The sequence below is a fragment of the Boleophthalmus pectinirostris genome, unplaced genomic scaffold (assembly GCF_026225935.1).
Source record: "Boleophthalmus pectinirostris isolate CB_2022bp ecotype Guang Dong unplaced genomic scaffold, ASM2622593v1 HiC_scaffold_18, whole genome shotgun sequence".
Taxonomy (NCBI): Eukaryota; Metazoa; Chordata; class Actinopteri; order Gobiiformes; family Gobiidae; genus Boleophthalmus; species Boleophthalmus pectinirostris.
In genome coordinates this window covers 16,406,618-16,428,042 of record NW_026571133.1, presented here as the reverse complement: position 1 = coordinate 16,428,042, position 21,425 = coordinate 16,406,618, and the positions used below count along the sequence as shown (strand labels likewise).

General features: G+C 38.0%; 2 protein-coding genes across 3 annotated transcripts; both read left to right on the top strand.

Annotated features, from left to right (window-relative positions):
• The first annotated feature begins 14 nt into the window (after nt 1-14).
• On the top strand, nt 15-6,950 carry pyroxd1 (pyridine nucleotide-disulphide oxidoreductase domain 1). 2 transcript variants are annotated; one of them, XM_055153468.1, is made up of 14 exons: nt 15-331; nt 429-509; nt 645-764; nt 951-1,079; nt 1,456-1,529; nt 1,662-1,858; nt 1,933-2,027; nt 2,319-2,421; nt 2,493-2,608; nt 2,938-3,060; nt 5,146-5,283; nt 5,426-5,515; nt 5,995-6,065; nt 6,422-6,559. In XM_055153468.1, exons 1-13 carry the CDS (start codon nt 260-262, stop codon nt 6,016-6,018), a joined length of 1,362 nt encoding a protein of 453 aa, XP_055009443.1. In that variant the 5' UTR covers nt 15-259; the 3' UTR covers nt 6,019-6,065; nt 6,422-6,559. The 2 variants fall into 2 exon arrangements, with proteins under 2 accessions (XP_055009443.1, XP_020782331.2); XM_020926672.2 differs by lacking the exon at nt 5,995-6,065 and having other exon boundaries at nt 16-331; nt 6,422-6,950.
• A 1,500-nt stretch (nt 6,951-8,450) lies between these two features.
• On the top strand, nt 8,451-17,919 carry etnk1 (ethanolamine kinase 1). The gene is made up of 8 exons (XM_020926209.2): nt 8,451-8,803; nt 9,963-10,222; nt 10,354-10,494; nt 11,295-11,437; nt 13,931-14,014; nt 14,107-14,267; nt 14,928-15,001; nt 15,538-17,919. The coding sequence occupies exons 1-8, from the start codon at nt 8,657-8,659 to the stop codon at nt 15,608-15,610; spliced, it is 1,083 nt and encodes a 360-aa protein (XP_020781868.1). The 5' UTR covers nt 8,451-8,656; the 3' UTR covers nt 15,611-17,919.
• Nucleotides 17,920-21,425: the final 3,506 nt, after the last annotated feature.

The window sequence follows — 21,425 nt, the reverse complement described above, 5'->3', positions numbered from 1 at the left end:
CAGAGTGACGCTGCAATGACAGCCAATCAGGACTCTCCGGAAGAGCACGCTTTTTCACTATGCTAAACTTGTGTTATGGTATATGTGTTTAGTCAATTTACACAATATCGGCTTTGTTACTAAAGTATACTAGTGTGTTGATATGAAGACGGATTTATAATTCCAAAACGTCCTATTTCGGTAAATGCTTTTTCACGGGAACGCTTTTAGTTAACAAAACTGACAGCAAACACTGTTAGCTTAGCCATATTTTACAGCAATGGAAAATAAAAAGACGTTTAAATTCGTTGTTGTCGGGGGTGGTATCGCCGGAGTAACATGTGTTGAACAGGTAAACATAAGTGCAATGCTGTTTGAAATGCATATACGTTTGTTGAGAGACGTTTAGAATATCTATGTGTCCTGTTTATTGACACTATTTCTGACAGCTGGCATCACAGTTTCCATCCGCGGATCTGGCTCTGATCACTGCAGGTCCACACATCAAAGCAGTGACAAACTATAAACAGGTCCGTTTATATTGTTACACAGTAATATTCTCTAAAGCTATTACCAGAATTTGAATTGTATATAATTTGTATATATTATTATTATTATTATTATTATTATTATTATTATTATTATTTTGTATCATTCTGCGACAGGTATCCAGGACCCTGGAAGAGTTTGGTGTGGAAGAACGGCCATTCACTGTATTACAAAAGAATTATTCCAATCTCACATTTATACAGTCAGCTGTCAAAGCTCTGGATGCTAAATCACGTGTAAGTCCTCAGTCATTGAAATTATATATTTATTATGAGTAACAAACAGGCAACAGTCTGGACATTATTTGGAACCTTGATAACAAAGTTATGAAGGATAAGTATATGGATCCACCCCCATCTTGTGGACATAAGGTATTATAAAAAATTTTATAATAGTAGTGTATGCATTTGTTGTAATTGCAGTGTTTGGAGACTACAGATGGAAAAGTCTATGGATATGAAAGACTCTGTATTTGCACTGGGGCCAGACCAAAGCTTTTCACTGAAGACAATCCTTATGTGTTGGGGATAAGAGACACCGATAGTGCACAGGTAGGCAACGCAAAAATTCTGAAGGGCTATTTATGTATTAATGGCAGGGGCAGGTACTGTTAAAAGCTACTAATACTTGAAAAAGTCTGCTACTGTTAGCAGAAATAAAAATTCCAAAAACTAATAATAACTATTATTAGCTATTATTATTTATGATTATTAATATTCCTTTTCATATATTCTTATTTTAAATATATATAATAAACATATAAATTTTATATTAACAAAAAATATATATGCACACTGCTATTCAATTACTGGTACCTGGATAAAATGGAAAGGTAACCAGCTCCAATTAAGTGTAGATGGTCCATGTAGTTTGATGAGCTTTGTTGTGCCCACAAATAATTACTCATAATGTTATTGTTACATCTAGGACTTCCAGAAGCGACTGTCTCAAGCTAAAAGAATTGTTCTCATTGGAAATGGAGGCATTGCCCTTGAACTAGTGTACGTCCAGGTGATGTAAATAGATGCCTAGTAAGCAGAATGATGTTTGATTTACAATTTACAAATTTTTGTATTTACATTATTTGCACTTATTTCTACTTATTCCATATAATACGTTTTTATTTGAAACAGACATGAGGTGCAAGGCTGTGAGATGATCTGGGCTATAAAAGACAAAGCCATAGGAAACACTTTCTTTGACGCTGGTGCAGCGCAGTTCCTCATTCCGTCACTAGAGGCACACAAAGCTCAGAAACCTGTCCCCTGTAAGAGGCCTCGTTACACAGTTGAGGAAACCGCGGGGGGCACATCTCACACCTTCACTGCAGGTTGGTAATAGCAAATCTGAAACTAATCTCAGTCCTATATATTTTTGTTTTATGTATGGAGTTGTTTTTTACAGACAGAAACCACAAGGAAAACTCTGCTCCAACTCAGCATGGTAGTGCCCTTGGCCCTGACTGGCATGAAGGAATAGTTCTACAAGGAGCAGAACAGGTTAGCCAGTACATTCCTAAATGAACAGAATACTTTGAAGAGGCATGCCAGAAAAAGTTCACATCCGTCTACTATTGTTGATTGAAAGCTAACCTATGCTAGTAGTTATGGTAACTGTTATACTTCTTGTAAATCTATAAATGGAAGTCTTGGTTTACTTTCTCTCATTGGAGTCAACTACTAATCAATTATCTAAAACTTTATTATTATTATTTAAATCTTTATAGCTAGCTTATACAATAAAGCCAGCCTAAATCCTGTCCTTTCCTTCACCTGCTGCTCTGTACTCAGGGGGGCCACAGAGTAATGGTTGAATATCAGTGTGAGGTAGAGAAGATTTTTACCCCAACCGACCTGCTCAGCTCTCCTGAAAGAGTATCAAACCCTGAAACTGGTGAGAATTTGTACATAAATGCAACTTCTTATTTACGTGCTGTTTTCGAATATCTGCATATCTGTTTTTAGTTGGATCATGGCCAGTTTATATCAAATTGAGTAATGGCAAGACTTATGGTTGTGACTTTATTGTGAGTGCTACTGGTGTTGTGCCAAACACTGACCCTTTTCTTCATGGTAATAATGTAAGTATGGAGTTATAACATAATGTCAGTTTATTTTGCTGATACTTTGTAGCTTTAGAGTGTATGTTGAGAACTTACAGGGCTTAATAAAATATTTAACGTAGCCAGTGAAACAGTCATTGGCCAATAACACAATAGCAGATTAAAGACTATTGAATGTTTTCTTATTCTATCTATCTGTCTTATCTGTCTTATCTATCATCTGTCTGTCTGTCTGTCTGTCTGTGTATGTCTGTATTTTTTATTCAATTATTTATTTTTTAAAGTACTGTTTGGTGCACATTTTTATGACAATGTGATGTTACTTAACAATGATCTGTGTTTTGCAGTTTGCACTGGCTGATGATGGCGGACTTCAGGTTGATGATCAGATGCGAACTTCAGAGTCAGATGTCTATGCTGCTGGGGATGTGTGCACTGCATGCTGGAAACACAGTCCACTATGGCAACAGGTATACAACAAATAAGATCAGTGATATGTTATTAGAAAAGCAGAAAAGGGTGTACTGAATAGGTGAGTAGGTTTCAAAAAAACAATCAATTACTGAGAACTTTCATTCAAAAAGTGAGTGGTAAATCCCCAAATAAGGGTACTATACCATGGCAATAACCATTTGCACATTTTTGCTATGGAGCTAACCATAGGAGTGTGACAGTAAAAACATAAACATGTTTTGGCAATACGAAGAAGCAAACACATAACATAACAATCTCTACTCCATAATTTAACACTCACTAGGAAATGCGCTGTGTTGTATGTGAGCAGGGTTGCGTTTATTTAAATTGCACAACAAATGAGTACTGTGAGTCCACTTAAAAAAGTGGACAAAAAGAAAAGTATTAGTAAGCTTTATTGAATGAGTTATTTTTAGTGCTCAGATTCCAGCAGAAGATATTGCAGTTAGGAGATGTCTTCTTCCTGGGGCCTTGGAGAACGGAGGTGGTAGATGTGAGGTCTAGGAGAGTGAAGGGAATGATGATGATGAAGCTGGGGGGGTCCCTGGGAGAACCTGGGCAGTTTTGCATCTGCAATGAGGGTTTAAATTGGACAGCCTGTGAAGGTGTTCCTGACTGTCTGTGCTTGTATACATATAGATGTGCGTGTATGTTCCTGTGTAGGCAGGTGCGTGCATGCATGTGTGCGAATGTATGCACATGTACATATATATCAGAGAGGGGGGAGCATTCAGATCAGGAGGTGGTCCGTCGAGGGGCTGGCCAGCCTGATTGGTTGGCGGTCGCATGGGGGCCACCCCCACATCCCGCCACGGGGTGTGTGGGCGTGGCTCAGCCTGCTCCGACTTGAGTGGGAATCTGAGGCAAACCTCCAACACACTTAAGTTAAGTTAACTTAACTTATTTTCAATACTCAAATTAACTAGTAACAATACATATGCATTATATGCACACACACAAACACACACACACACACACATAATGTCCAGCGTTTGTATCTTGTACATCTGTAATGTATGTAGTTTCCAAATAACATTATTTAAAAAAATAAATACATAAAAAATGAAATTGGACAGCCTGAGTGCTGATTGGACGAGGAGGAGGTGCAGCGAGTAGTGGGAAGGAGTAAAGTGACTGAGGTGATGAAGATTGAGGATAAGACAGGGTAATTCATAAAATTAATTTGATTTAATTTAGGTGTTTTAATAATTGAGATTTTGAGAAATTACAAAATTGTGAAATCGAAAATGATTATGTAACAAGTTTCCTTCTGACTTTTTAACTTGCAAAGCAGGGTTATTTTGCTCTTACAATTAGATATTTCTACAAATGTAATTTAAGGCAGTATACATTTTCTTAAATAATGGCATATGATGAGAATGAAAATGTTAAGAGCCCCTGTTTGAGAGATTTTGATTCAATCACAATCGTCTAGTGAGTACAAATAAATTTAAGATTTTATTTTTTTGGCCATATCAGCCAGCCCTAGCTAAGGATCAAGTAATCACTGAAGAAGCTGTGAGGTAGATGGGAGCACAGTTGGGTCTTCCAGGCTGAATTTACATTAGGTCCATATTAATTTTCAGCAGGCCATCAGGCTCACAGCTTAATGTTTAAACTCCTTCCTGATTAAATCTCTATTCCTTCTTGGCCTAAGGCCAACTGTGACATACATCTTTCTTTACTGGAGAATCTGTGGGAAAGAAGAAACGTTCAGAAATTAATCAAGGGCAGAGTAAGTCAGTCATTAACAAGCCTCCTTACAAAAGTGCTGCAGCTGTGCGTCATTTCTTACCAAGTGTAGCTAGATTTATTGCTGTGTTATTACAATTAAAGGAGCACTATGTACGGTAACTTTTCTGGTGGAGATGATTGGGGGTCCGCCACCTGTTTGCCTCTAAGGAGTTGTTGCTATACCAAAAATGTAGTATAGACTGATCTGTAATTTGACCTGGTGTCCACTGCTTGTGTCCATGGAGATGGATATGTTTAATGCCACTGGGGCATTCGAGGCAAAGCAGTATCAACTCCATATCCCTTTAACCCTTTTCACCAGAGCTCTGTGTGTGTTCTGTGCTCAGATGCGGTTGTGGACTCAAGCTCGTCAGATGGGCTGGCACGCTGCTCGCTGTATGGCTGCACATGTCCTCTCAGAGCCCATCGAGTTAGACTTCTGCTTTGAACTTTTCTCACATATTACAAAGTTCTTTAACTATAAGGTATGCCACACTGTATTGCTCAATCTGCTGCATTATTATAATGAATTCAAAAATGTTCCTGAAGGCTAATTATTACTATGCATTATTATAACTTAATTCCAAGTGCACTTAAGTTTATTTCAACAAGTTTTTTTACTTTTAGGTGGTACTCTTGGGAAAATTCAATGCCCAAGGTTTAGGGCCCAACTATGAGCTGCTTGTGCGCTGTACCAAAGGACAAGAGTATGTCAAGGTAAAGCACATAAGAAACATTTAATCTGGTCTTTGTAGTTATTATGTTGAAGGGAACATATTGAGCTCAAGGAAACCTTTGTCAACAGTCTCATTGTATTACAAAAAATTACATTTTGTTACTCCCTTGTCACAATGTAATTTCAAGATCGGCACATACGCAATATACAATTTTCTTCACAGTAAGTGGAGAAGTGGAGGCTGTGTCTGTTGCTGTGATCTTATCCATATGATCTGGTCACTATTTGATATGATTCTATTGATAGATCAAAATTTCACTCTATGGAATACAATGAGTCATTTTGTTTGTTAGGCTATGAACCTAGGAAACACAGATTAAACCCAAGTTAGTTTAACTTCTTCGTTTCTTTAAAACCCAGCTAAACTAACTTGGCCAAACATGTTCATTTTGTCTTATGTACTCTTGGGTACTTTTTGAGTTCTTTTTTAAAGAAAGTACTGCAAACTGTATTTACACAGTGCCATCACCAACAACACCGGTGACAGTTCTGAAGATGGCTTGCAGCTAGCAGCCGAAACATGTTAACAAGGTAAATACACTATACTGTACTGTCAAGAACCAAGAAGTACCCAGGAGTACATAAGAAGACAAAATGAACATCTGTGGCCAAGTTAGATTAGCTTTATTAAATAATATGGTATATTATCACTACTAAATTCTCCATTCTCCATTACCACAACTTAATCAGCACCTACTTTAACAGGGTTATGTATGGAGTGTTGAATGACTAAATAGACTAATGCAAGGAATATCACATGAACAGGTCATGTGTTATTGGCACACCCTGAGAAACATCAAAGCTTTGTCTCCTCAAGAGTTATTCCATGTAATAAGTTCTGTGGAGTATAGTGCCTAGGCTAATTGTCATTGTGATTTTTGGGTTAGGTGGTTTTAAGTGGAGGAAGGATGGTGGGAGCCGTGCTGATTGGAGAGACTGACCTGGAGGAGACCTTTGAGAACCTCATCCTGAACCAGATGGACCTGACACCATACGGAGAGGATCTGCTCAACCCAAACATCGACATTGAAGACTACTTTGACTGAAGACTGTGGGGGCCGGGCTGAGAGATTGTATTGCATGTAAAGTTTACAGGATTGTGGAAAAATAATACTTTAAAGGCCTTTCCTAAGTTGTGAGAGTCTCTTAAAGTTGCACCTATAAATATATATTTTTTGATTATACATATTTTTTACTGGAACTAATCATTAAATTTATTCCAGCAATAACTACTCACAATAAGAAGAATACACAATGAATTAGTAGCAACTGTCCCCACTTGAATCTAATGCCAAACACTAAGTTAAAAGTAAACCTATACTGCACATTAAAAGCTGATGTAATTTTCTTCTTTATGTTATCAGAATAGGATATGTTCAACAATACGTGTGGTAAAATAAAAGACTTTTGTTACTATGTAAGTGATACATGTTCATATTTCGGGTTAAACAGCACTGATGGCTCACCCTGTGTCTCTGTGGATGCTACAACAATAGGCACTATCACATTCTCATAAAGCTGTTCATTGTGGGGAGGATGTGGCGCTTATAGGATGTGTTTGTTTACAAAAAGAACAGGAAAGTGAGGTAGATTTATCTCTGCTCCTGGGAATTTTCAGTCTGTGAAATGGCACAGCCACCTATTACCTCATGTTGGTTTGACAAAGAATTGCATTTACCCAGACAAAATGTTACTTAGGTAGTTTGGTGAACAGTTTATTACCAAGAACCTCTAATGTTGTCGGGAAGAGCTGCAATTTGGATCAGTTGGATCCCCTTCACTTCAGACTCTAATCTTTCTGTTTAAAGCAGTTTTAACAATAACTTATGTAGTTCTGTCTCCTTACAATATCAACCTACAGTATCCTCATAAATATCCTTGTTCATTCTCTGACTTTCCAATGGGTTGATTCTAGTGTACAGACTGCAACAGTGTGAAGAAAGGAAAATGGTTTGCTTTAGCAAGTAAGCAGTTAATTGTTGCATCAGGATGGTTAAATTGTTTCTGAAAGGTGACCTGAGTGCTTGCCACATATGTTTTGGGTTAAAGGTCTCCGGGAACCTGTCCACTCTTGCTCCACAGCTTTGGCTGATAAGGGATGATATAATTTACAGTTGGAGCTTATGCAAATTGTCTTACATCTGGCATAGCACTGGGCATAAATGTTTTATATATCATGTAAAAAAAAAAACTCAACAGGTGTATAAAGGTTATTCAGCACCTTGCCCTTGTCTCACTTATTCACACTACTGGCAGAATTAGGCATTCATTAGACAGTAGTTAATCTTTAATCTTCTTTTTTGTTCGTTTTTTTTCCCCCTAATACCACTCATTGTTATTTTAAATAGTTTGGGCTGTCATTTTGTTATGTGTAGACTACATATCTTATTAGCCTAACAATCAAGGTCGCTGTGGTGGCCTTACACACCCCCACTGTGGTGCCACCGTAGACTCAATAATATACAGTTTATGGATGCACAGGGACAAGTGCACTGAGAAATCACATTCCTCGTCGGTGTCTGTGGAGCTATTGGCCCACCTCACTGTAAGAGGATTCATGACATTTTTCTGAGGCAGTGACATTTAAAAATAACGCCCAGTGGATCAGGCCATGGATCAGACGAGACGATACAAATCTCATTTCATTCAAGTAGATTACGGATGTGACGTCTGCGGTGCGGCGTTTGTCTAAGGTGCGTTCGTTTTGTTCTTCGTTATAATGCGGCGCAAGGCTTTCATATAAATTTTTAGCTGTTTTTGTAGAGATACTCGTTTATTTCCCAGGAGCTGTGCTATGAATTTGTCTCTGGCTTCTCTAAACATTGCTTGTCATTTATAAAAGTATATTATGTGTTGAGCTCAACGAGTGTACTATTATATCAAGCGCTTCCAGTGAGTCACTCGCCTACCGCCCGTCGTGTCCCATGGTCGCGTCGTGCACCGGCTCTGTTTTTTTCCTTTCCCTTGACTGTGGGAGGGACTTCTGGAGAGGCGTTGCTGCACGTCGACCACTCTTGGATCATATACTTGCTTTTACAGTCACGCATTTCATACACAGTGCTCATCATCTCACCTAGACGCACCTGTAACAATCGGCGGATTTTCGGAATAAATCGCACAACATGGCCAAATACATCCATGTCCCCGACGAGGCGCCCGCTGTGCCCAAAATAGACGTGACAGTGGACGAAAACGACTACCGACCCGATGCGCTGAAGCTCATCAAGGAGCTCCGACCAAACTGGAAGCCCTCTGAGGTCAAAATGAAGGTGTGGTTCATGTTAAACTTTATATTATCACGTTTGTTTTAACATATATGACTGACCACTAGCTATGTGCGAATGACTGCGTGTGTGCAATATGCAACAAAATCATAGGCTGCACTGCTTAATACAGTTCAATTATTATGAGTCATCCATCCAAATGGGTGATGTTGCTATTATATGCACTGTGCTATATTTGGATGTCACTAACCTACTCTTTCCTATTCATTGACCCACATCTGCGTCAAATCGTGCCATCGCTTAACAATGGGTGGCTCTGCGTCACCAAACTGGATAGGTTTTAGCTCTGTTACGCTCTTCTTGAATCCTAAACAAAAATACAAAAATGCATTCATCTCCCACTAGTGACTATGTTGTGTGCAAGTTAACTACTGTGGTTAGAGCGGAAACGAGTGACGCTTGATACCCTGCTAAGCTGACACGTCTACTATGACATTTAGAGCTATCTGTCAGCTTATTCCAAAATAACTATCGCATCTTGTCCCAATGACCGCCTTTCCTGAACAGCCTACAGCAAGAAATGTGCATAGGTACATGATTACGTAACGGATTGCTGGGAATTCGAAGTATTTATCCACAGTGCAAAACTATAAGGAGCTCAGGAGTAAACTGTGCTTGTTGTTACTGTGCAGTTGGTGGTAAATTAAACAGCTACAACATGTAAACTAAGCAAATATCCCTGGACAAGAGCACTGAGTGGAGCAAATTTACCCCTAGAGACTGGGGGTGTGGCTCGTTGTGGTAAAAACATTGGGAAAGGGAGGTGCTCACATGATCCACTCCAGCCTTATTTTCATCAATGTGGGCAAATGGATACTCAGCAAATGCCTGTCATTGCTTCAGTGTAGAAAATAAAATTCCTAACAATCCTGTCGTTCCCAGTCAATCCCTCATAGAATGAACACATTGAGTTGGCATGTTTTGTGAGCTTTTTTTTCTTTACATCAGTTTCACCAATAAAACATGCACAATAGGTAAAATCCTCCAGCTAAGGTAGTACTCAGTCAAATGCAAAGTTAAAATTTCCATACAGGGACGATAATTATGCTTTAACCTTAATGTATGCTGTACACCAATAAGCAGAGATTTAACACACGTCATTTCCTGTCTTAAACATGTTTTTTGCTTTCTCTTGTTATTACAGTTCTTCACAGATGGAATAACCAACAAACTGCTGGGATGCTATGTGGGCCCTGTGATGAAGGACGTGGTTCTGGTTCGTATTTATGGAAACAAAACTGAGCTGCTGGTGGACAGAGACAATGAAGTGAAGAGTTTCCGAGTGCTGCAGGCCCATCGCTGTGCTCCTGCCCTGTACTGCACCTTCAATAACGGACTGTGCTATGAATTTCTTCAAGGAACGGCCCTGGAGCCAGAACACATTCGCAGCCAGCCTGTTTTCCGGTAAATGTTCTTCTGTTTTGTGAACAACAATAAAGGTCACATTGTTACCACAATACAATAGGTGAATTTGTTGGGAAAATGTTAAAAAACACATTTTTCATTGGTTTAATGAATGTTTAATCCCTCTCTAGACTCATTGCCAGGCAGCTTGCCAAATACCATGCCATCCATGCGCACAATGGCTGGGTACCTCAGTCTGACCTGTGGCTGAAAATGGGAAAGTACTTTGCCCTTATCCCCAAATATTTCAGTGATCCAGAGCGTCACACAAGGTGAGATCTTTGCACTGCCGAAACATGTCTTTGACCTAGTCATTTTCGTCAGGGTTTACACCTACTTTATTGTGTAAAATATTGAAAAAACTAAATTAAATATTCCATTAATTTATTTGTAGGTTTCAATAAATATTCATGCAGCAATTTAGCAATTGCAAATGTAGCTATATTTAGTTGTGAAACACGTGGCTGACAACTTTGTGTATGATTCCTGTGGTGTAGTAAGCCCGCACTTAACCTTGTTATCACTGTGAGATATACACTGAGTAGTTGTGTGTTATTGTACAAACCAAGTCATTATCACTAAGACAACATCACAAGGAGCAATATTACTACCGGAAGTGAGTAGGGGTGACTCAACCACCAGGCAAAACAGAAAGTAAAAAGCATTTTTGAAGAGTACTCCAGACATGCAACAGAGACATGCTGTTTATGCATTATTGCACATATAAATGTTACACATCATACAAATTTAAATGTATGTAGTTGCTATTCATCCATTCTTTGAGATAAACTCAATGTTTCTTTACAGTAGGGATAACTCTGATACTGGCTATTGTGTTAATACACTGAAGGGCAAGCTCCTACATTAGCATACAACTGTATTCATGTCATCATCCCTGTAACAAAACCTGTTCTGGGTTGTAGTGTGTGAAAACATACATTCTGTCAAGTTGGTCATGGTCATGTGCGCTTGTTCCTGTTTCACCTCCGGCTTCTCTTCAGTTTTTATTTATATTTCTTTTTCTAACTTTGGTTACTTGTCTTGAACCTGGTCTCTCATTATTTCTTCACAGACTTACTACAGAGGTGCCCAGTCCGTGCTGCCTCAGAGAAGAGCTGCTTTGGCTGCAGCAGCACCTGTGCCAGCTGGGCTCCCCTGTCGTCCTCTGCCACAATGACCTGCTTTGCAAGAACATCATCTACAACAAGGAAGCTGGTGCGTGTTTCCGCAACTGTAAGGCTTAAGCGTGATATTGTGTGTCTGTTTGAAATGGACTGGCCCGGGACTTGGTGAGCCCTAATCACATGCTTCACTCATTGTCAGTATTTATATTGAGCTCTACAAATACAACAGGCAGATCACCCCTTTGTTAAGAGTATTGCTTTAGACAAGAAGAGACCCATTCTTTCCACCATACATAAACATTGCATACAATATAATTAATTCAATTTTAATTACTTACGAGCAGTTATACTCTGTTAAATTTAAATCATTTTTTTTCTGACCTGTTCTAATTGTAAGCTCAACACACAAAACAAACCACTATTAATAGCCTAAACAATTGTTGAATTTAGTGTACCTTTATTGACTACTCCACTTTGGTGGTTTTGATGGCAAGGGAATTTATTAATAAACTTAAGTGATATATTTCTTATCTTGTAGTATAATGATGTATCAGAACTAAGGAGTCTGTGCAAAGTGGGTGTTTTGGAGTCACTTTCATTCTAGCATGGGTGGGGTCTTCTCTCACCTCCTTATGTTTAGCATTTTTCCCCCAGGACTGTGGCTGCCCTGCACCATGCATCTCTGGGATAATAAACACATGCAGCGCTGCTCAGAGACTTCAATAGAAGCTTATTTCTGTACCTATCACTGTCCACCAGAACTCCTCAACACATAGTGCATACAGGAGTTATACTAGAAATGATTATTTGCAATCACAATTTAAAAAGGAAACACATCAGATCATTTTCCTTTTATGCCTACATCATTTACTTTAGTGCAATTTTATGTTCCTGAGCGACATCTCACAAACCAGCCACAGGTTTGTACATGGCTCAAGGCCATAATTTCATGACTTCCTGGTCACAAGTTTCGACCAACATTCCTGTTTGACTGGTATGGCCACATGACCTGCAGTCTTCTCATCAAAGCACACATCGTTTGTAGCCGCTCATATTTAGAAGTGGTTAAAGTAGTACAACATATATTAACATTTTAGATAGTTTCCAAAGCCGCGTGACTGAGGCTGTTTATCAGTACCTCAACTGAACTCCAATGTTTCCAAGAAGAATGTACACTTTGTACTTAGGCGAGGGCCACATCACCCTAAAGGAAGTCTGTTAAAGTTTGTCATACAAAGTGTCATGTCTTTGGGCCCAGAGGGAACCAATCAGAACAGAGCTTTGAAGGGGTGTGTTGTGGGATAGGAACTCAAATGCTTTGTCTGATGTTGCAGCTCCCCTCATGAACATGGTTAAAAAGTCAGTTAGAGAGTGAGCATGTGTGAAAGATGTGTTTGCCCCAACCTTTTCATCTGCTGCACAGGGGGGCTATAGCCACTGCCTGGAGGTGTTCATTGTGTCCCGCTAGGACCTACACGGCGCCGGGTAACCCACCTCAAAGTGTCTTTCTCTGTAGTCCACCACCTCAAAAACTATTTAGATATTATAATAAACGCTACTGTGTAGACATTTCTAAACTTAAGATTTCATTGCACATTTAATGCAATGATGTCAGTTTAAGTAGGGCTTGGGAAAAAAAGGGTTTGGATTTTGTGAACCATTGCTACCTGTTTCCTAAACTAATATATTTTTATCACCTGTTTCCACTCCCTCTGCTCACTGTAACTGTATTAAGTGGATTATCAAATAATAAAGTTGGCAATTGAAATAATAGTTTATGCTCCAGGCATGAACATAAAGTGTTGAACAACTCATAACTTTCTTAATGCATGTGGACATTTACCATCACACGATTAAAAGTCAATTGTGGATGGTTGTACTTAAGAGCTCAGCCCATTCAGGCCGCCCTTGCTGTGCTGCTTGAGTATACTAAGGCTTTAGACAAACAGCTGATCTGTGACAGAGCAGGAGATCAGGAAACTGGGTTTCCATAGAACTAACCTGTTCTTCTTTCATTTGCTCTTTCTAACCTTCTTCTGCTATTGCATTTTGCCCTGTTGCTCTGTATTTATTAACACACCTTAGTTAATTTCTGTATTTTCTGCATGTTTTATATATACCGTATTACCTGGAAAGTGACATATAATTAGATTATTTTTTCCTGTCTGTCCATTGTTTCGTGTCATGCTTTGCGCCTTTATGTCAGCTAATTAATCCCTGATCTCTGTTTTCCAGATTCTGGGAAAAGGGAAGATAATACTTTTACATATGGTCTTAATTTTGTTTTACCATCTCTTTAATAACAAACTCAACAGTGTCTAGGCTTTAGTTAAACACCTGTTGAATCATACGTGTAGAGCTTTTACATTATCTACCTCTATAGCAACCCATCTTTCCTTATTTATTCAGCTTTTATTTACTGTTTTCCAAAATGCAAACTCTTCATCCCTGCCCTGACTATTGGTCTATCAACGTAACAGTAGAGATCACATAATGCGAACTTGACAACTTCACTTATTAAACGGCAAACGCATCATCATCATTCTGGCGTTCTCTCTGTTAATGATGTTTTTTCTCTTTTCAGGAAACGTAAAGTTTATAGACTACGAGTATGCTGGGTACAATTACCAAGCCTACGACATTGGGAACCACTTCAATGAGTTTGCAGGTAAGTATTTGAAAAAAGAAATGACTTTCCCCCCCCCCCCCAGATTTTCCCCCCAAAGTACTGATGACAAATACCCCGCTGTCATGGTTTAGGTATCGATGAGGTGGACTACAGCCAGTACCCTGATCGGGGCTTCCAGCTGATGTGGCTGCGCTCCTATCTAGAGGCCTACAAAGAGCACAAAGGCCAGACCACTGATGTGACAGACAAAGAGGTGGAGACACTTTACATCCAAGTCAACAAGTTTGCTTTGGTATGTATAAGATTTTATCACAAGACACTGTCCACTATAGATTAAATGTTAGAAAAATAGCATCACTTTTCATTGTTTTCATTGCAACGGCCATTTTGGTCAAAATTGAAACTTTAACCATGCGGGAAGAGACCCTGAAGTAGAAATCATGATTTTTATGTCCCAATGACTTCTTTATTTATATTTTCTTGGAATTTCTTAGAAATGAATAATCATAAAACATTAATTTACCTTTATTGGTTTAGCTCCTCTGCACTGAATAGATTTTTGTGAGTGTTGCCTCAGTACACAGTAGCTGCCGTGTCTGTGGGTTAAACAAAAGTACATATTGATAAGGGCTGCATAAGCCACCCTGTTACACAATTATGGTTCTTTGAAAGTTGCTGGGTGTGTTTTTTTTATGCAGTTGACATGTGGGTGGGTGGTTCACTCTATAAACAGTGCTTACCAACTCTGGCACTTGTCCCATGAGTCAGCTTTGTTTACTGTCAAGCTGAAAAGAGGGCAGAGGGGAGGATGGGCTTATCATTGTCTTGTGTGTCAGTTATTTGCGGTTGCCATAGAGCTGCTGCTGCTTGAGTAGTTTGTTGTGTAATTATTGAGGATGCTTAGATCAATGTTCAGCATTTGTGGATTATTTTTTTATTTATGTTTTCACAGGCTTCTCATTTCTTCTGGGGGCTTTGGGCACTGATTCAAGCCAAGTTTTCAACCATTGATTTTGACTTCTTGGGGTATGTTTTGAAGAAAAAAAAAACAAAAAACAAAAAAAACAAGATAACCAGTGCTTCACTAACATTTGATACACATTATTAGATTGTAGGTAGTTGTGAAAGAGATTTTTTTTCTATAGCAAAAAATAGCCTTTCAATATTGCGCACACGCACACATCAGTTTTATAAGCATATTCAGTTTAACATTTCCACAGTGATTACATAGAACAACCAGTGATCTTATCAATAATAGATAAGTATTGTATGATAGTATGAAAACAAGTTGAATTTTAACAAATATTTATACTAAAGTAATTGGATGACATGAGACCACATTGTAACATTGAGGAAACTATTATTATTTTATGTTGAAAATTACATTCTATGTGTAAAAAAGACTGTTTATCTTTATCATTTTCATACTGAGCCCATAGTATTGAAATAAATTTAGAATTTTTAGTATTGTAACAACACAGTTATCAGGATTACTTGAATAATTATCCCAATACCATTATTCAGTATCAAATTCATTCCTTTTTTTTTTTATTTACTTGTAGATATGCAGTTGTACGGTTCAGCCAATACTTCAAGATGAAACCTGAAGTGACTGTGTTGACCTTACCAGAATAAGGATCCAGCCTTCTTCAATTTCTTCTCCTCTTCCCCTGCTCCCGCCCTGCACTGGCCTCATACGGAGACTGAAGAGCGCTCTCTAGAGGTCTTTGTAGGAATGAGCACGACTGGGAGTCCGACCTTTCCAGGTCAAACTCTCCAACATGTTCTCTTCAGTGAGCAAGTGGATCACAACCATCTTATCCATTATTCTCAGTCACACCATGTTGAAGTAAGGAGGTGCCCAAATTATGATAACTGAATATAAATTATGTTTATTTATTATATGTGGGCAAGAGTGGAAATCCTACTACAATAATGTGAATCTCTCTATTTATTTATACTTCTCATTTGTTTTAATAATATCAACTTTGTAATCACAAATTTAGTCACTGGGAATTTTGAAACTGTTTAATCTTTTAATCAACTTATTAACTTCAGCCTGTATGATAAATGTAGCATATTTACATACATACAGCTACATTTGGATTTGCTCTTTTAAAGCAAAGAAGTTGAATATAGAGACAGTAACTTCATTTTTTGCTACTATACCACATACTTGGTCAGATTTAAAAAGTGAAATTTCATGTTGAGAAAGAAATATCAAAATTCCTTTGGACCTTAAATGCAGACAGAACGTTTTGTTTGTTGTGGTACGTAATGGGAAAACAATGCAACACTATAATTATCTAGTGTTGTCTTAAATGAACACGTCACTCACCCTGTGACTTCTTTTTTTTTTTTTTTTTAACCACATGTACTCATAATAGTTACATAATGTAACCATTCTGTTCTCATTGCTGTGCACTTCCAAGATGGCTTATTTAACGAGTTGGCAACAACTTGCAGTGCTTAGGAAGACAGGAATTGGTTTACAAAGTTAAACAGAACTATATAATCTTACTGTAATTTCAACATTCCCATACAGGGGTATGTTCATAATTCAAGTTGGTTATTGATGCCAACAGCTATAGCCATGTCACTGTATATCAATGTGATCCGTCATTCGTCCAGGAGTGGTCCAAGGTAGAAAGTTTCCAAGGTAGTCATCGAGACAATGATTTCAAGACATTTTGGCTGGCTGCCATCCAGACGACTTCTTTTGAACCTTTTCTACCATGCCCCTCCATATAAATACACATGCACTGTTAAGAAAGATATGTTATCAACACTGCAATGTATTTTTTTTTATGGGGGAGAACCTTATTGTATAGCCTCTGTTTAGTTTTTTTTAAGTTGTTTATTTTTTTGTACTGTAGATGGGTCTTCTCTTACTGACAGATTACTAGTATTGCATCACTGTTGGCATTTATAATTTGAAGTGCCTCATTGAAGTTTGCACAAAAGAGCAGAGCTAGTTAATTACATTTTTGTTGCTTGATTTGCATTTAAAGACACACTACCAGCTTACGATAGGGACCTGTGAAGCAAAACTGTAATTATTAAATACAATGGAGTTTATAAGATAGTGTACTTTATACCATTAATAATGTTTAAATGTGCCTTGAGCAGGTTTTGGCCACTGTAGAGCTCACACCAAAGTGCAAAGTCTGCAAATTACTGTACATGAAGCACACTGTAGTAACAAGGGCCATAACAACATAGTATAATTGTATATGTAAAGTTTTCATGAGGGTTCTGGCTTAACACAGTTACATGTGTGTACATGCAAGAATTCAGATTCAAATTCATTCCTCATCTGTGGAACAACATCGGGGTCCAAACCTTGGTTGATAAATTACTTTCATGCTCCCAAACTGGTCTGTTTGGCAGCCTGCAAAGTTACATGAAGATGTTACATAATTTAAGGTTAAGGTATGTTGCTTATGCAATACAAATGTGAAGTTCGCAGATAGACTTGGTAATGTTTATGGATGATTCAGAAATTGTTAATAAATGTTTAAGCATCTTCCATAAATGGATAAGTGTATGTGAATAGGCAGGCAGTGCTAGCAATGAGCAAAAATGTCCCTGATTCTGGGAACATGTTTTGGGCAGCACTTACTGGACATGCTAACTAATGTGTTTTAAATATATTTAAACTAAAACCAAACATATTCCAGCTAAGTTCTGGTTTTCTCTGAAAGAATCCACACGCGCAGCGCAAATCATCTCGCCTTCTAACACTTGTGATTTTCTGTCTAACAATGCAAATGTCCACTGTAGCATATGTCAATATGTACAGTAATCTTGTCAAATAATCAATGATTGTACATAGAGGGAGGAACTTTATTTTCTTTTATAAAAGTTGCATTTAACAATAATTATTCACTATTTCAATACTTTGAAAATGCTTTTCAAATAAAATGTATTTACCATTAACTCAATATGAACTCTTGTCATGTATATACAAAGGAAGAAAGCAACTCAAGTGTGACATCTACATGTGATTTGTTAGAGATGTAAATTCAAATACCACAGAATTTGAATTTACCTTACTCTCTTGTACTCTCCTCTAAAGGGCCTATGTTACGCTGATCTATGTTACAACGTTGTTTCCTCATCACAACACACAAATCCTGCATATTTAGGCTGAGTTCTTCTCTCAGACAGAAAACACTGTTCCACTCTGTCATACAATAATACAGGAAGTGCTTCCCTGTACTTTTAAACTCAGTACACCTTCACTTGGATAATTTCAGACCTGGAATTACTGGTCTCTAGTAAACAAAAGCTAAAAGGTTGCTCTTTACTTGAAAACTGCAGCTTTTTGACATCACAAGTTGGTGTAGGACATTTTGGGCTTTGGAGATGCAAACAAACTAATAATAAAGGTGGCTTAAACATGCACAAATGAAACAAAACACAACTCCAGGCATGTTTTTGAGAAAGTTACAACATTCTAAAAAGGCTTAAAGCTTACAAGGGTCAATTTTGCAAAATACAGGACCTTTAAAGTGGACATATGCTTTTTTGTTGGTATTCATGACCTTCATAGATCATGCACATTCACCACATTATCTGTAAGCCACATTAGATCAAAAATAGTTTAATCTGGTGACCGAGTTGAAGTCTACATCTGATTTCTTCAACTGAAATACTACCTTGACTAAACCCATGGAGGAACACAGTTATAACATGGTGAAAAAGCTCATAAATTAAATTTTACATAATCTTCTCCCTCAGGTCTGTTAGAAGCACTGGACTCCACTTTAATATAAATTAATAGAAAGAGGGTCCAATTTCAGGCCCTTGTTTGCTCCTCTGTGTCTCTTTAAACCTTTCCCTTTTAATTTTTGAGCCATTCATAGGGATGGACATGGGTCTTATTCAGACAGAGGTAGTGGCGTTTTCCTGCCAGTAGAGGGAGCTAGAACTGCATAAATCCATGGCTCTAAAGAAAATAACTACACCACTGTGGGACATTTTGGGCGTAATTTATTTATTGTTCAAAATACTCAAATTGACTAAACTATATAATATTGTACGAAATGCCCTTAACAGTCATGTTACTCATCTGGATCACATTTTATCTGTAAAATTAAATGCCCAGTCTCAATGCCCCAATAAAGTAAAACAAATAAATAAATTAATAATATAAATATAAATTCTATTAATGGAAAAGATTGTAGGCCTAAGCCATGGTTAAATTTCAATCAAGATGTCTTCTAAAAACATGTAGCCAATAGGTTTATGCTTCATTTCTCCACTAGATGGCAGCTTAAACCATGAAAAATAACAACAATATTTACACTTGTCTTGACTGCCTCAAAGCTTACAGCCTTCAAAAAGAATCATATCATGTCCATATTAAGACATTGCTAGACTATACAGTTTTTAACCTTTATTTTGTCTCTTTCCAGAAAGTATAAGCCTTGTAAAATTGTTTGTGAAAGGTTGTTTAGCTTATAGCATCTTTGTAAGAAATTCAATTTAAAAGTATTTATTTATTTATTTTTTTACTTATTTATTTGTGCTGAAAAGTGCAGTAATTACATAAAGACTTTTGCTGTTGTGCTGTTAATCGTCTCTTGGGTTGAATTAGCCTCTCATTCTCGCCTCACAACCCAAACTAAACAACTCATTTCTTCTTCCCATTCTCTTCAAGCAAAATCAGGCCTGCCTTCAGTCCCCCTAATGTGAGCACTGTCTTGTACAGTCAAACAATTACAACAGTGCATTATCCAAGTCGCTGACTATAATTCAATTAACTGCCTCCCCCCGGCTCCATCCGCCCGCATAATACACACATTAATTAACAACAGAATCCAATATCGTCCTCTGCGCCCACACTTATTTTCATTTCTCATAAAAAGGTCATAGCAGCCACTTCCCGCTGAACACAATTGCTGTAAGTGTGGAGTAATGGATTAGAAATGCGTACAGGCTGTTGTTGGCTCTGAGAAAACAGCTCGCCAAAACCAGTTACATAGTGCACCTTTTTTTTTTTTTTTTTAATTAAAGATGTTCTATGTAACTTTTAAGGTGCATGTTATAACACCACCAGATCAGAATAGATCAGAATGCATGTGTATTTAGATATTTTCATAAACAAACATAAAAAACAAAAAAACTGTAAATGCAACACAGATAAGTTTAATGCCACACTGTGAAACTTTCTGGGCAGAGCAATAACCATTATTAACATTTCTTTACTCAGTTATCCTGGGATTAGTTTAGACCTATAGCTGGTAGTCAGTAGTGAGAATCCACTTGAGGCAAAATGCATCTTTGTCTGCCTCAGGGCAGCTGTAACTACAAAATACATACGTGATATACCCAAAAGATTAACTAATTTGGAGATGGGTGTTTTAACAAGAAATATTGGTGGTTTATTCAGTTCTCTCCCCAAACTATGCTTGGAAAATGTAATTGCTTAAAAATGTGCACCACAGTTACACATACTTTGTTATTGCTGCAAAACTGTGCAATGGCCTGTAAATATCCTCTCGCCTACAAAACAAAAGGAAAACCATTACCACTTTATTTGTCAGACACTCTGAGAAAAAGACGAGATGCGAGATAAATCAAAACACACTCAGTGATTAATGCAGCTGAGTGCAACCATTCTGAAGGTCAGGGTGCAAACGCAGACAATACCCCGGTGTTGAGGGGCGCGTGGGGGTCAGGGCAGACGGGCTCATCCCATTCACTGCGCCAACCTAATTACCAGTGTAGAGAAGAAGCAGTAATTAGCACACCGCCTCACCTCGCTGTTCACAAAGAGCCTCTTCTTTCTATTTATATGTGATTAATGGCTTGCTTAAACACATCGAGATATTTATGTTTCTGTTAATTGTGTGCAGCTTGTGTCTACCCCTGGCTGGAGCTCGTAGCCCACCTCCTTCTCATTATTGTAAACCACAACTTAGCGTTTTCCTCCAAACAGTCGAAGCCACTAAAAGGCTGTAATTTGCCTCATACCTGATTTGTTTCTTAGTCATAATTAGCCCATTAGACGAGATGCGTGTTCTCTGTTTCACCACTGCAGGAGGTACAAGTCTTTAAGCAACCATTTTCACTTGTTTTAGTGCCTCACGGAAATCTAAGTTTGAGGCACAGGGTTAAAAGCACATAAAGATTACCCTAAATAAGCCCTTTAATAAAAAAAAAAAAAAGTGCTACAATTGTGTAACAGCTTGCAACTAGATTGACGAGGGCAATATTCTAACGGTGTTAATTCATAATGAACAAGTAGTTTATTAAGAATAACTTGGTCACTATTTAATTAATACCCTAACCTAAACTCTTAAACTTTACTCACTTAATTAAGTACTAACTAACCTGAATTATTCTTAATAACATAGTGACATGGAGGAGTAGCGGCTCTACTCCAAGCTCCTCCCGTGTGACGGAGATCCTCACCCAGTCTCTACAGGAGCACCGAGCTACC

Bases quoted from the DNA above. Each gene is read 5' to 3' on its own strand.
- pyroxd1 (XM_020926672.2), top strand. From the start codon at position 260: ATGGAAAATAAAAAGACGTTTAAATTCGTTGTTGTCGGGGGTGGTATC. The intron at 1,859-1,932 runs GTTGGTAATAGC...TGTTTTTTACAG, and splicing joins ATCTCACACCTTCACTGCAG to ACAGAAACCACAAGGAAAAC. The intron at 5,284-5,425 runs GTATGCCACACT...TTTTACTTTTAG, and splicing joins CAAAGTTCTTTAACTATAAG to GTGGTACTCTTGGGAAAATT.
- etnk1 (XM_020926209.2), top strand. From the start codon at position 8,657: ATGGCCAAATACATCCATGTCCCCGACGAGGCGCCCGCTGTGCCCAAA. The intron at 11,438-13,930 runs GTGCGTGTTTCC...TTCTCTTTTCAG, and splicing joins CATCTACAACAAGGAAGCTG to GAAACGTAAAGTTTATAGAC. The intron at 14,268-14,927 runs GTATGTATAAGA...ATGTTTTCACAG, and splicing joins AAGTCAACAAGTTTGCTTTG to GCTTCTCATTTCTTCTGGGG.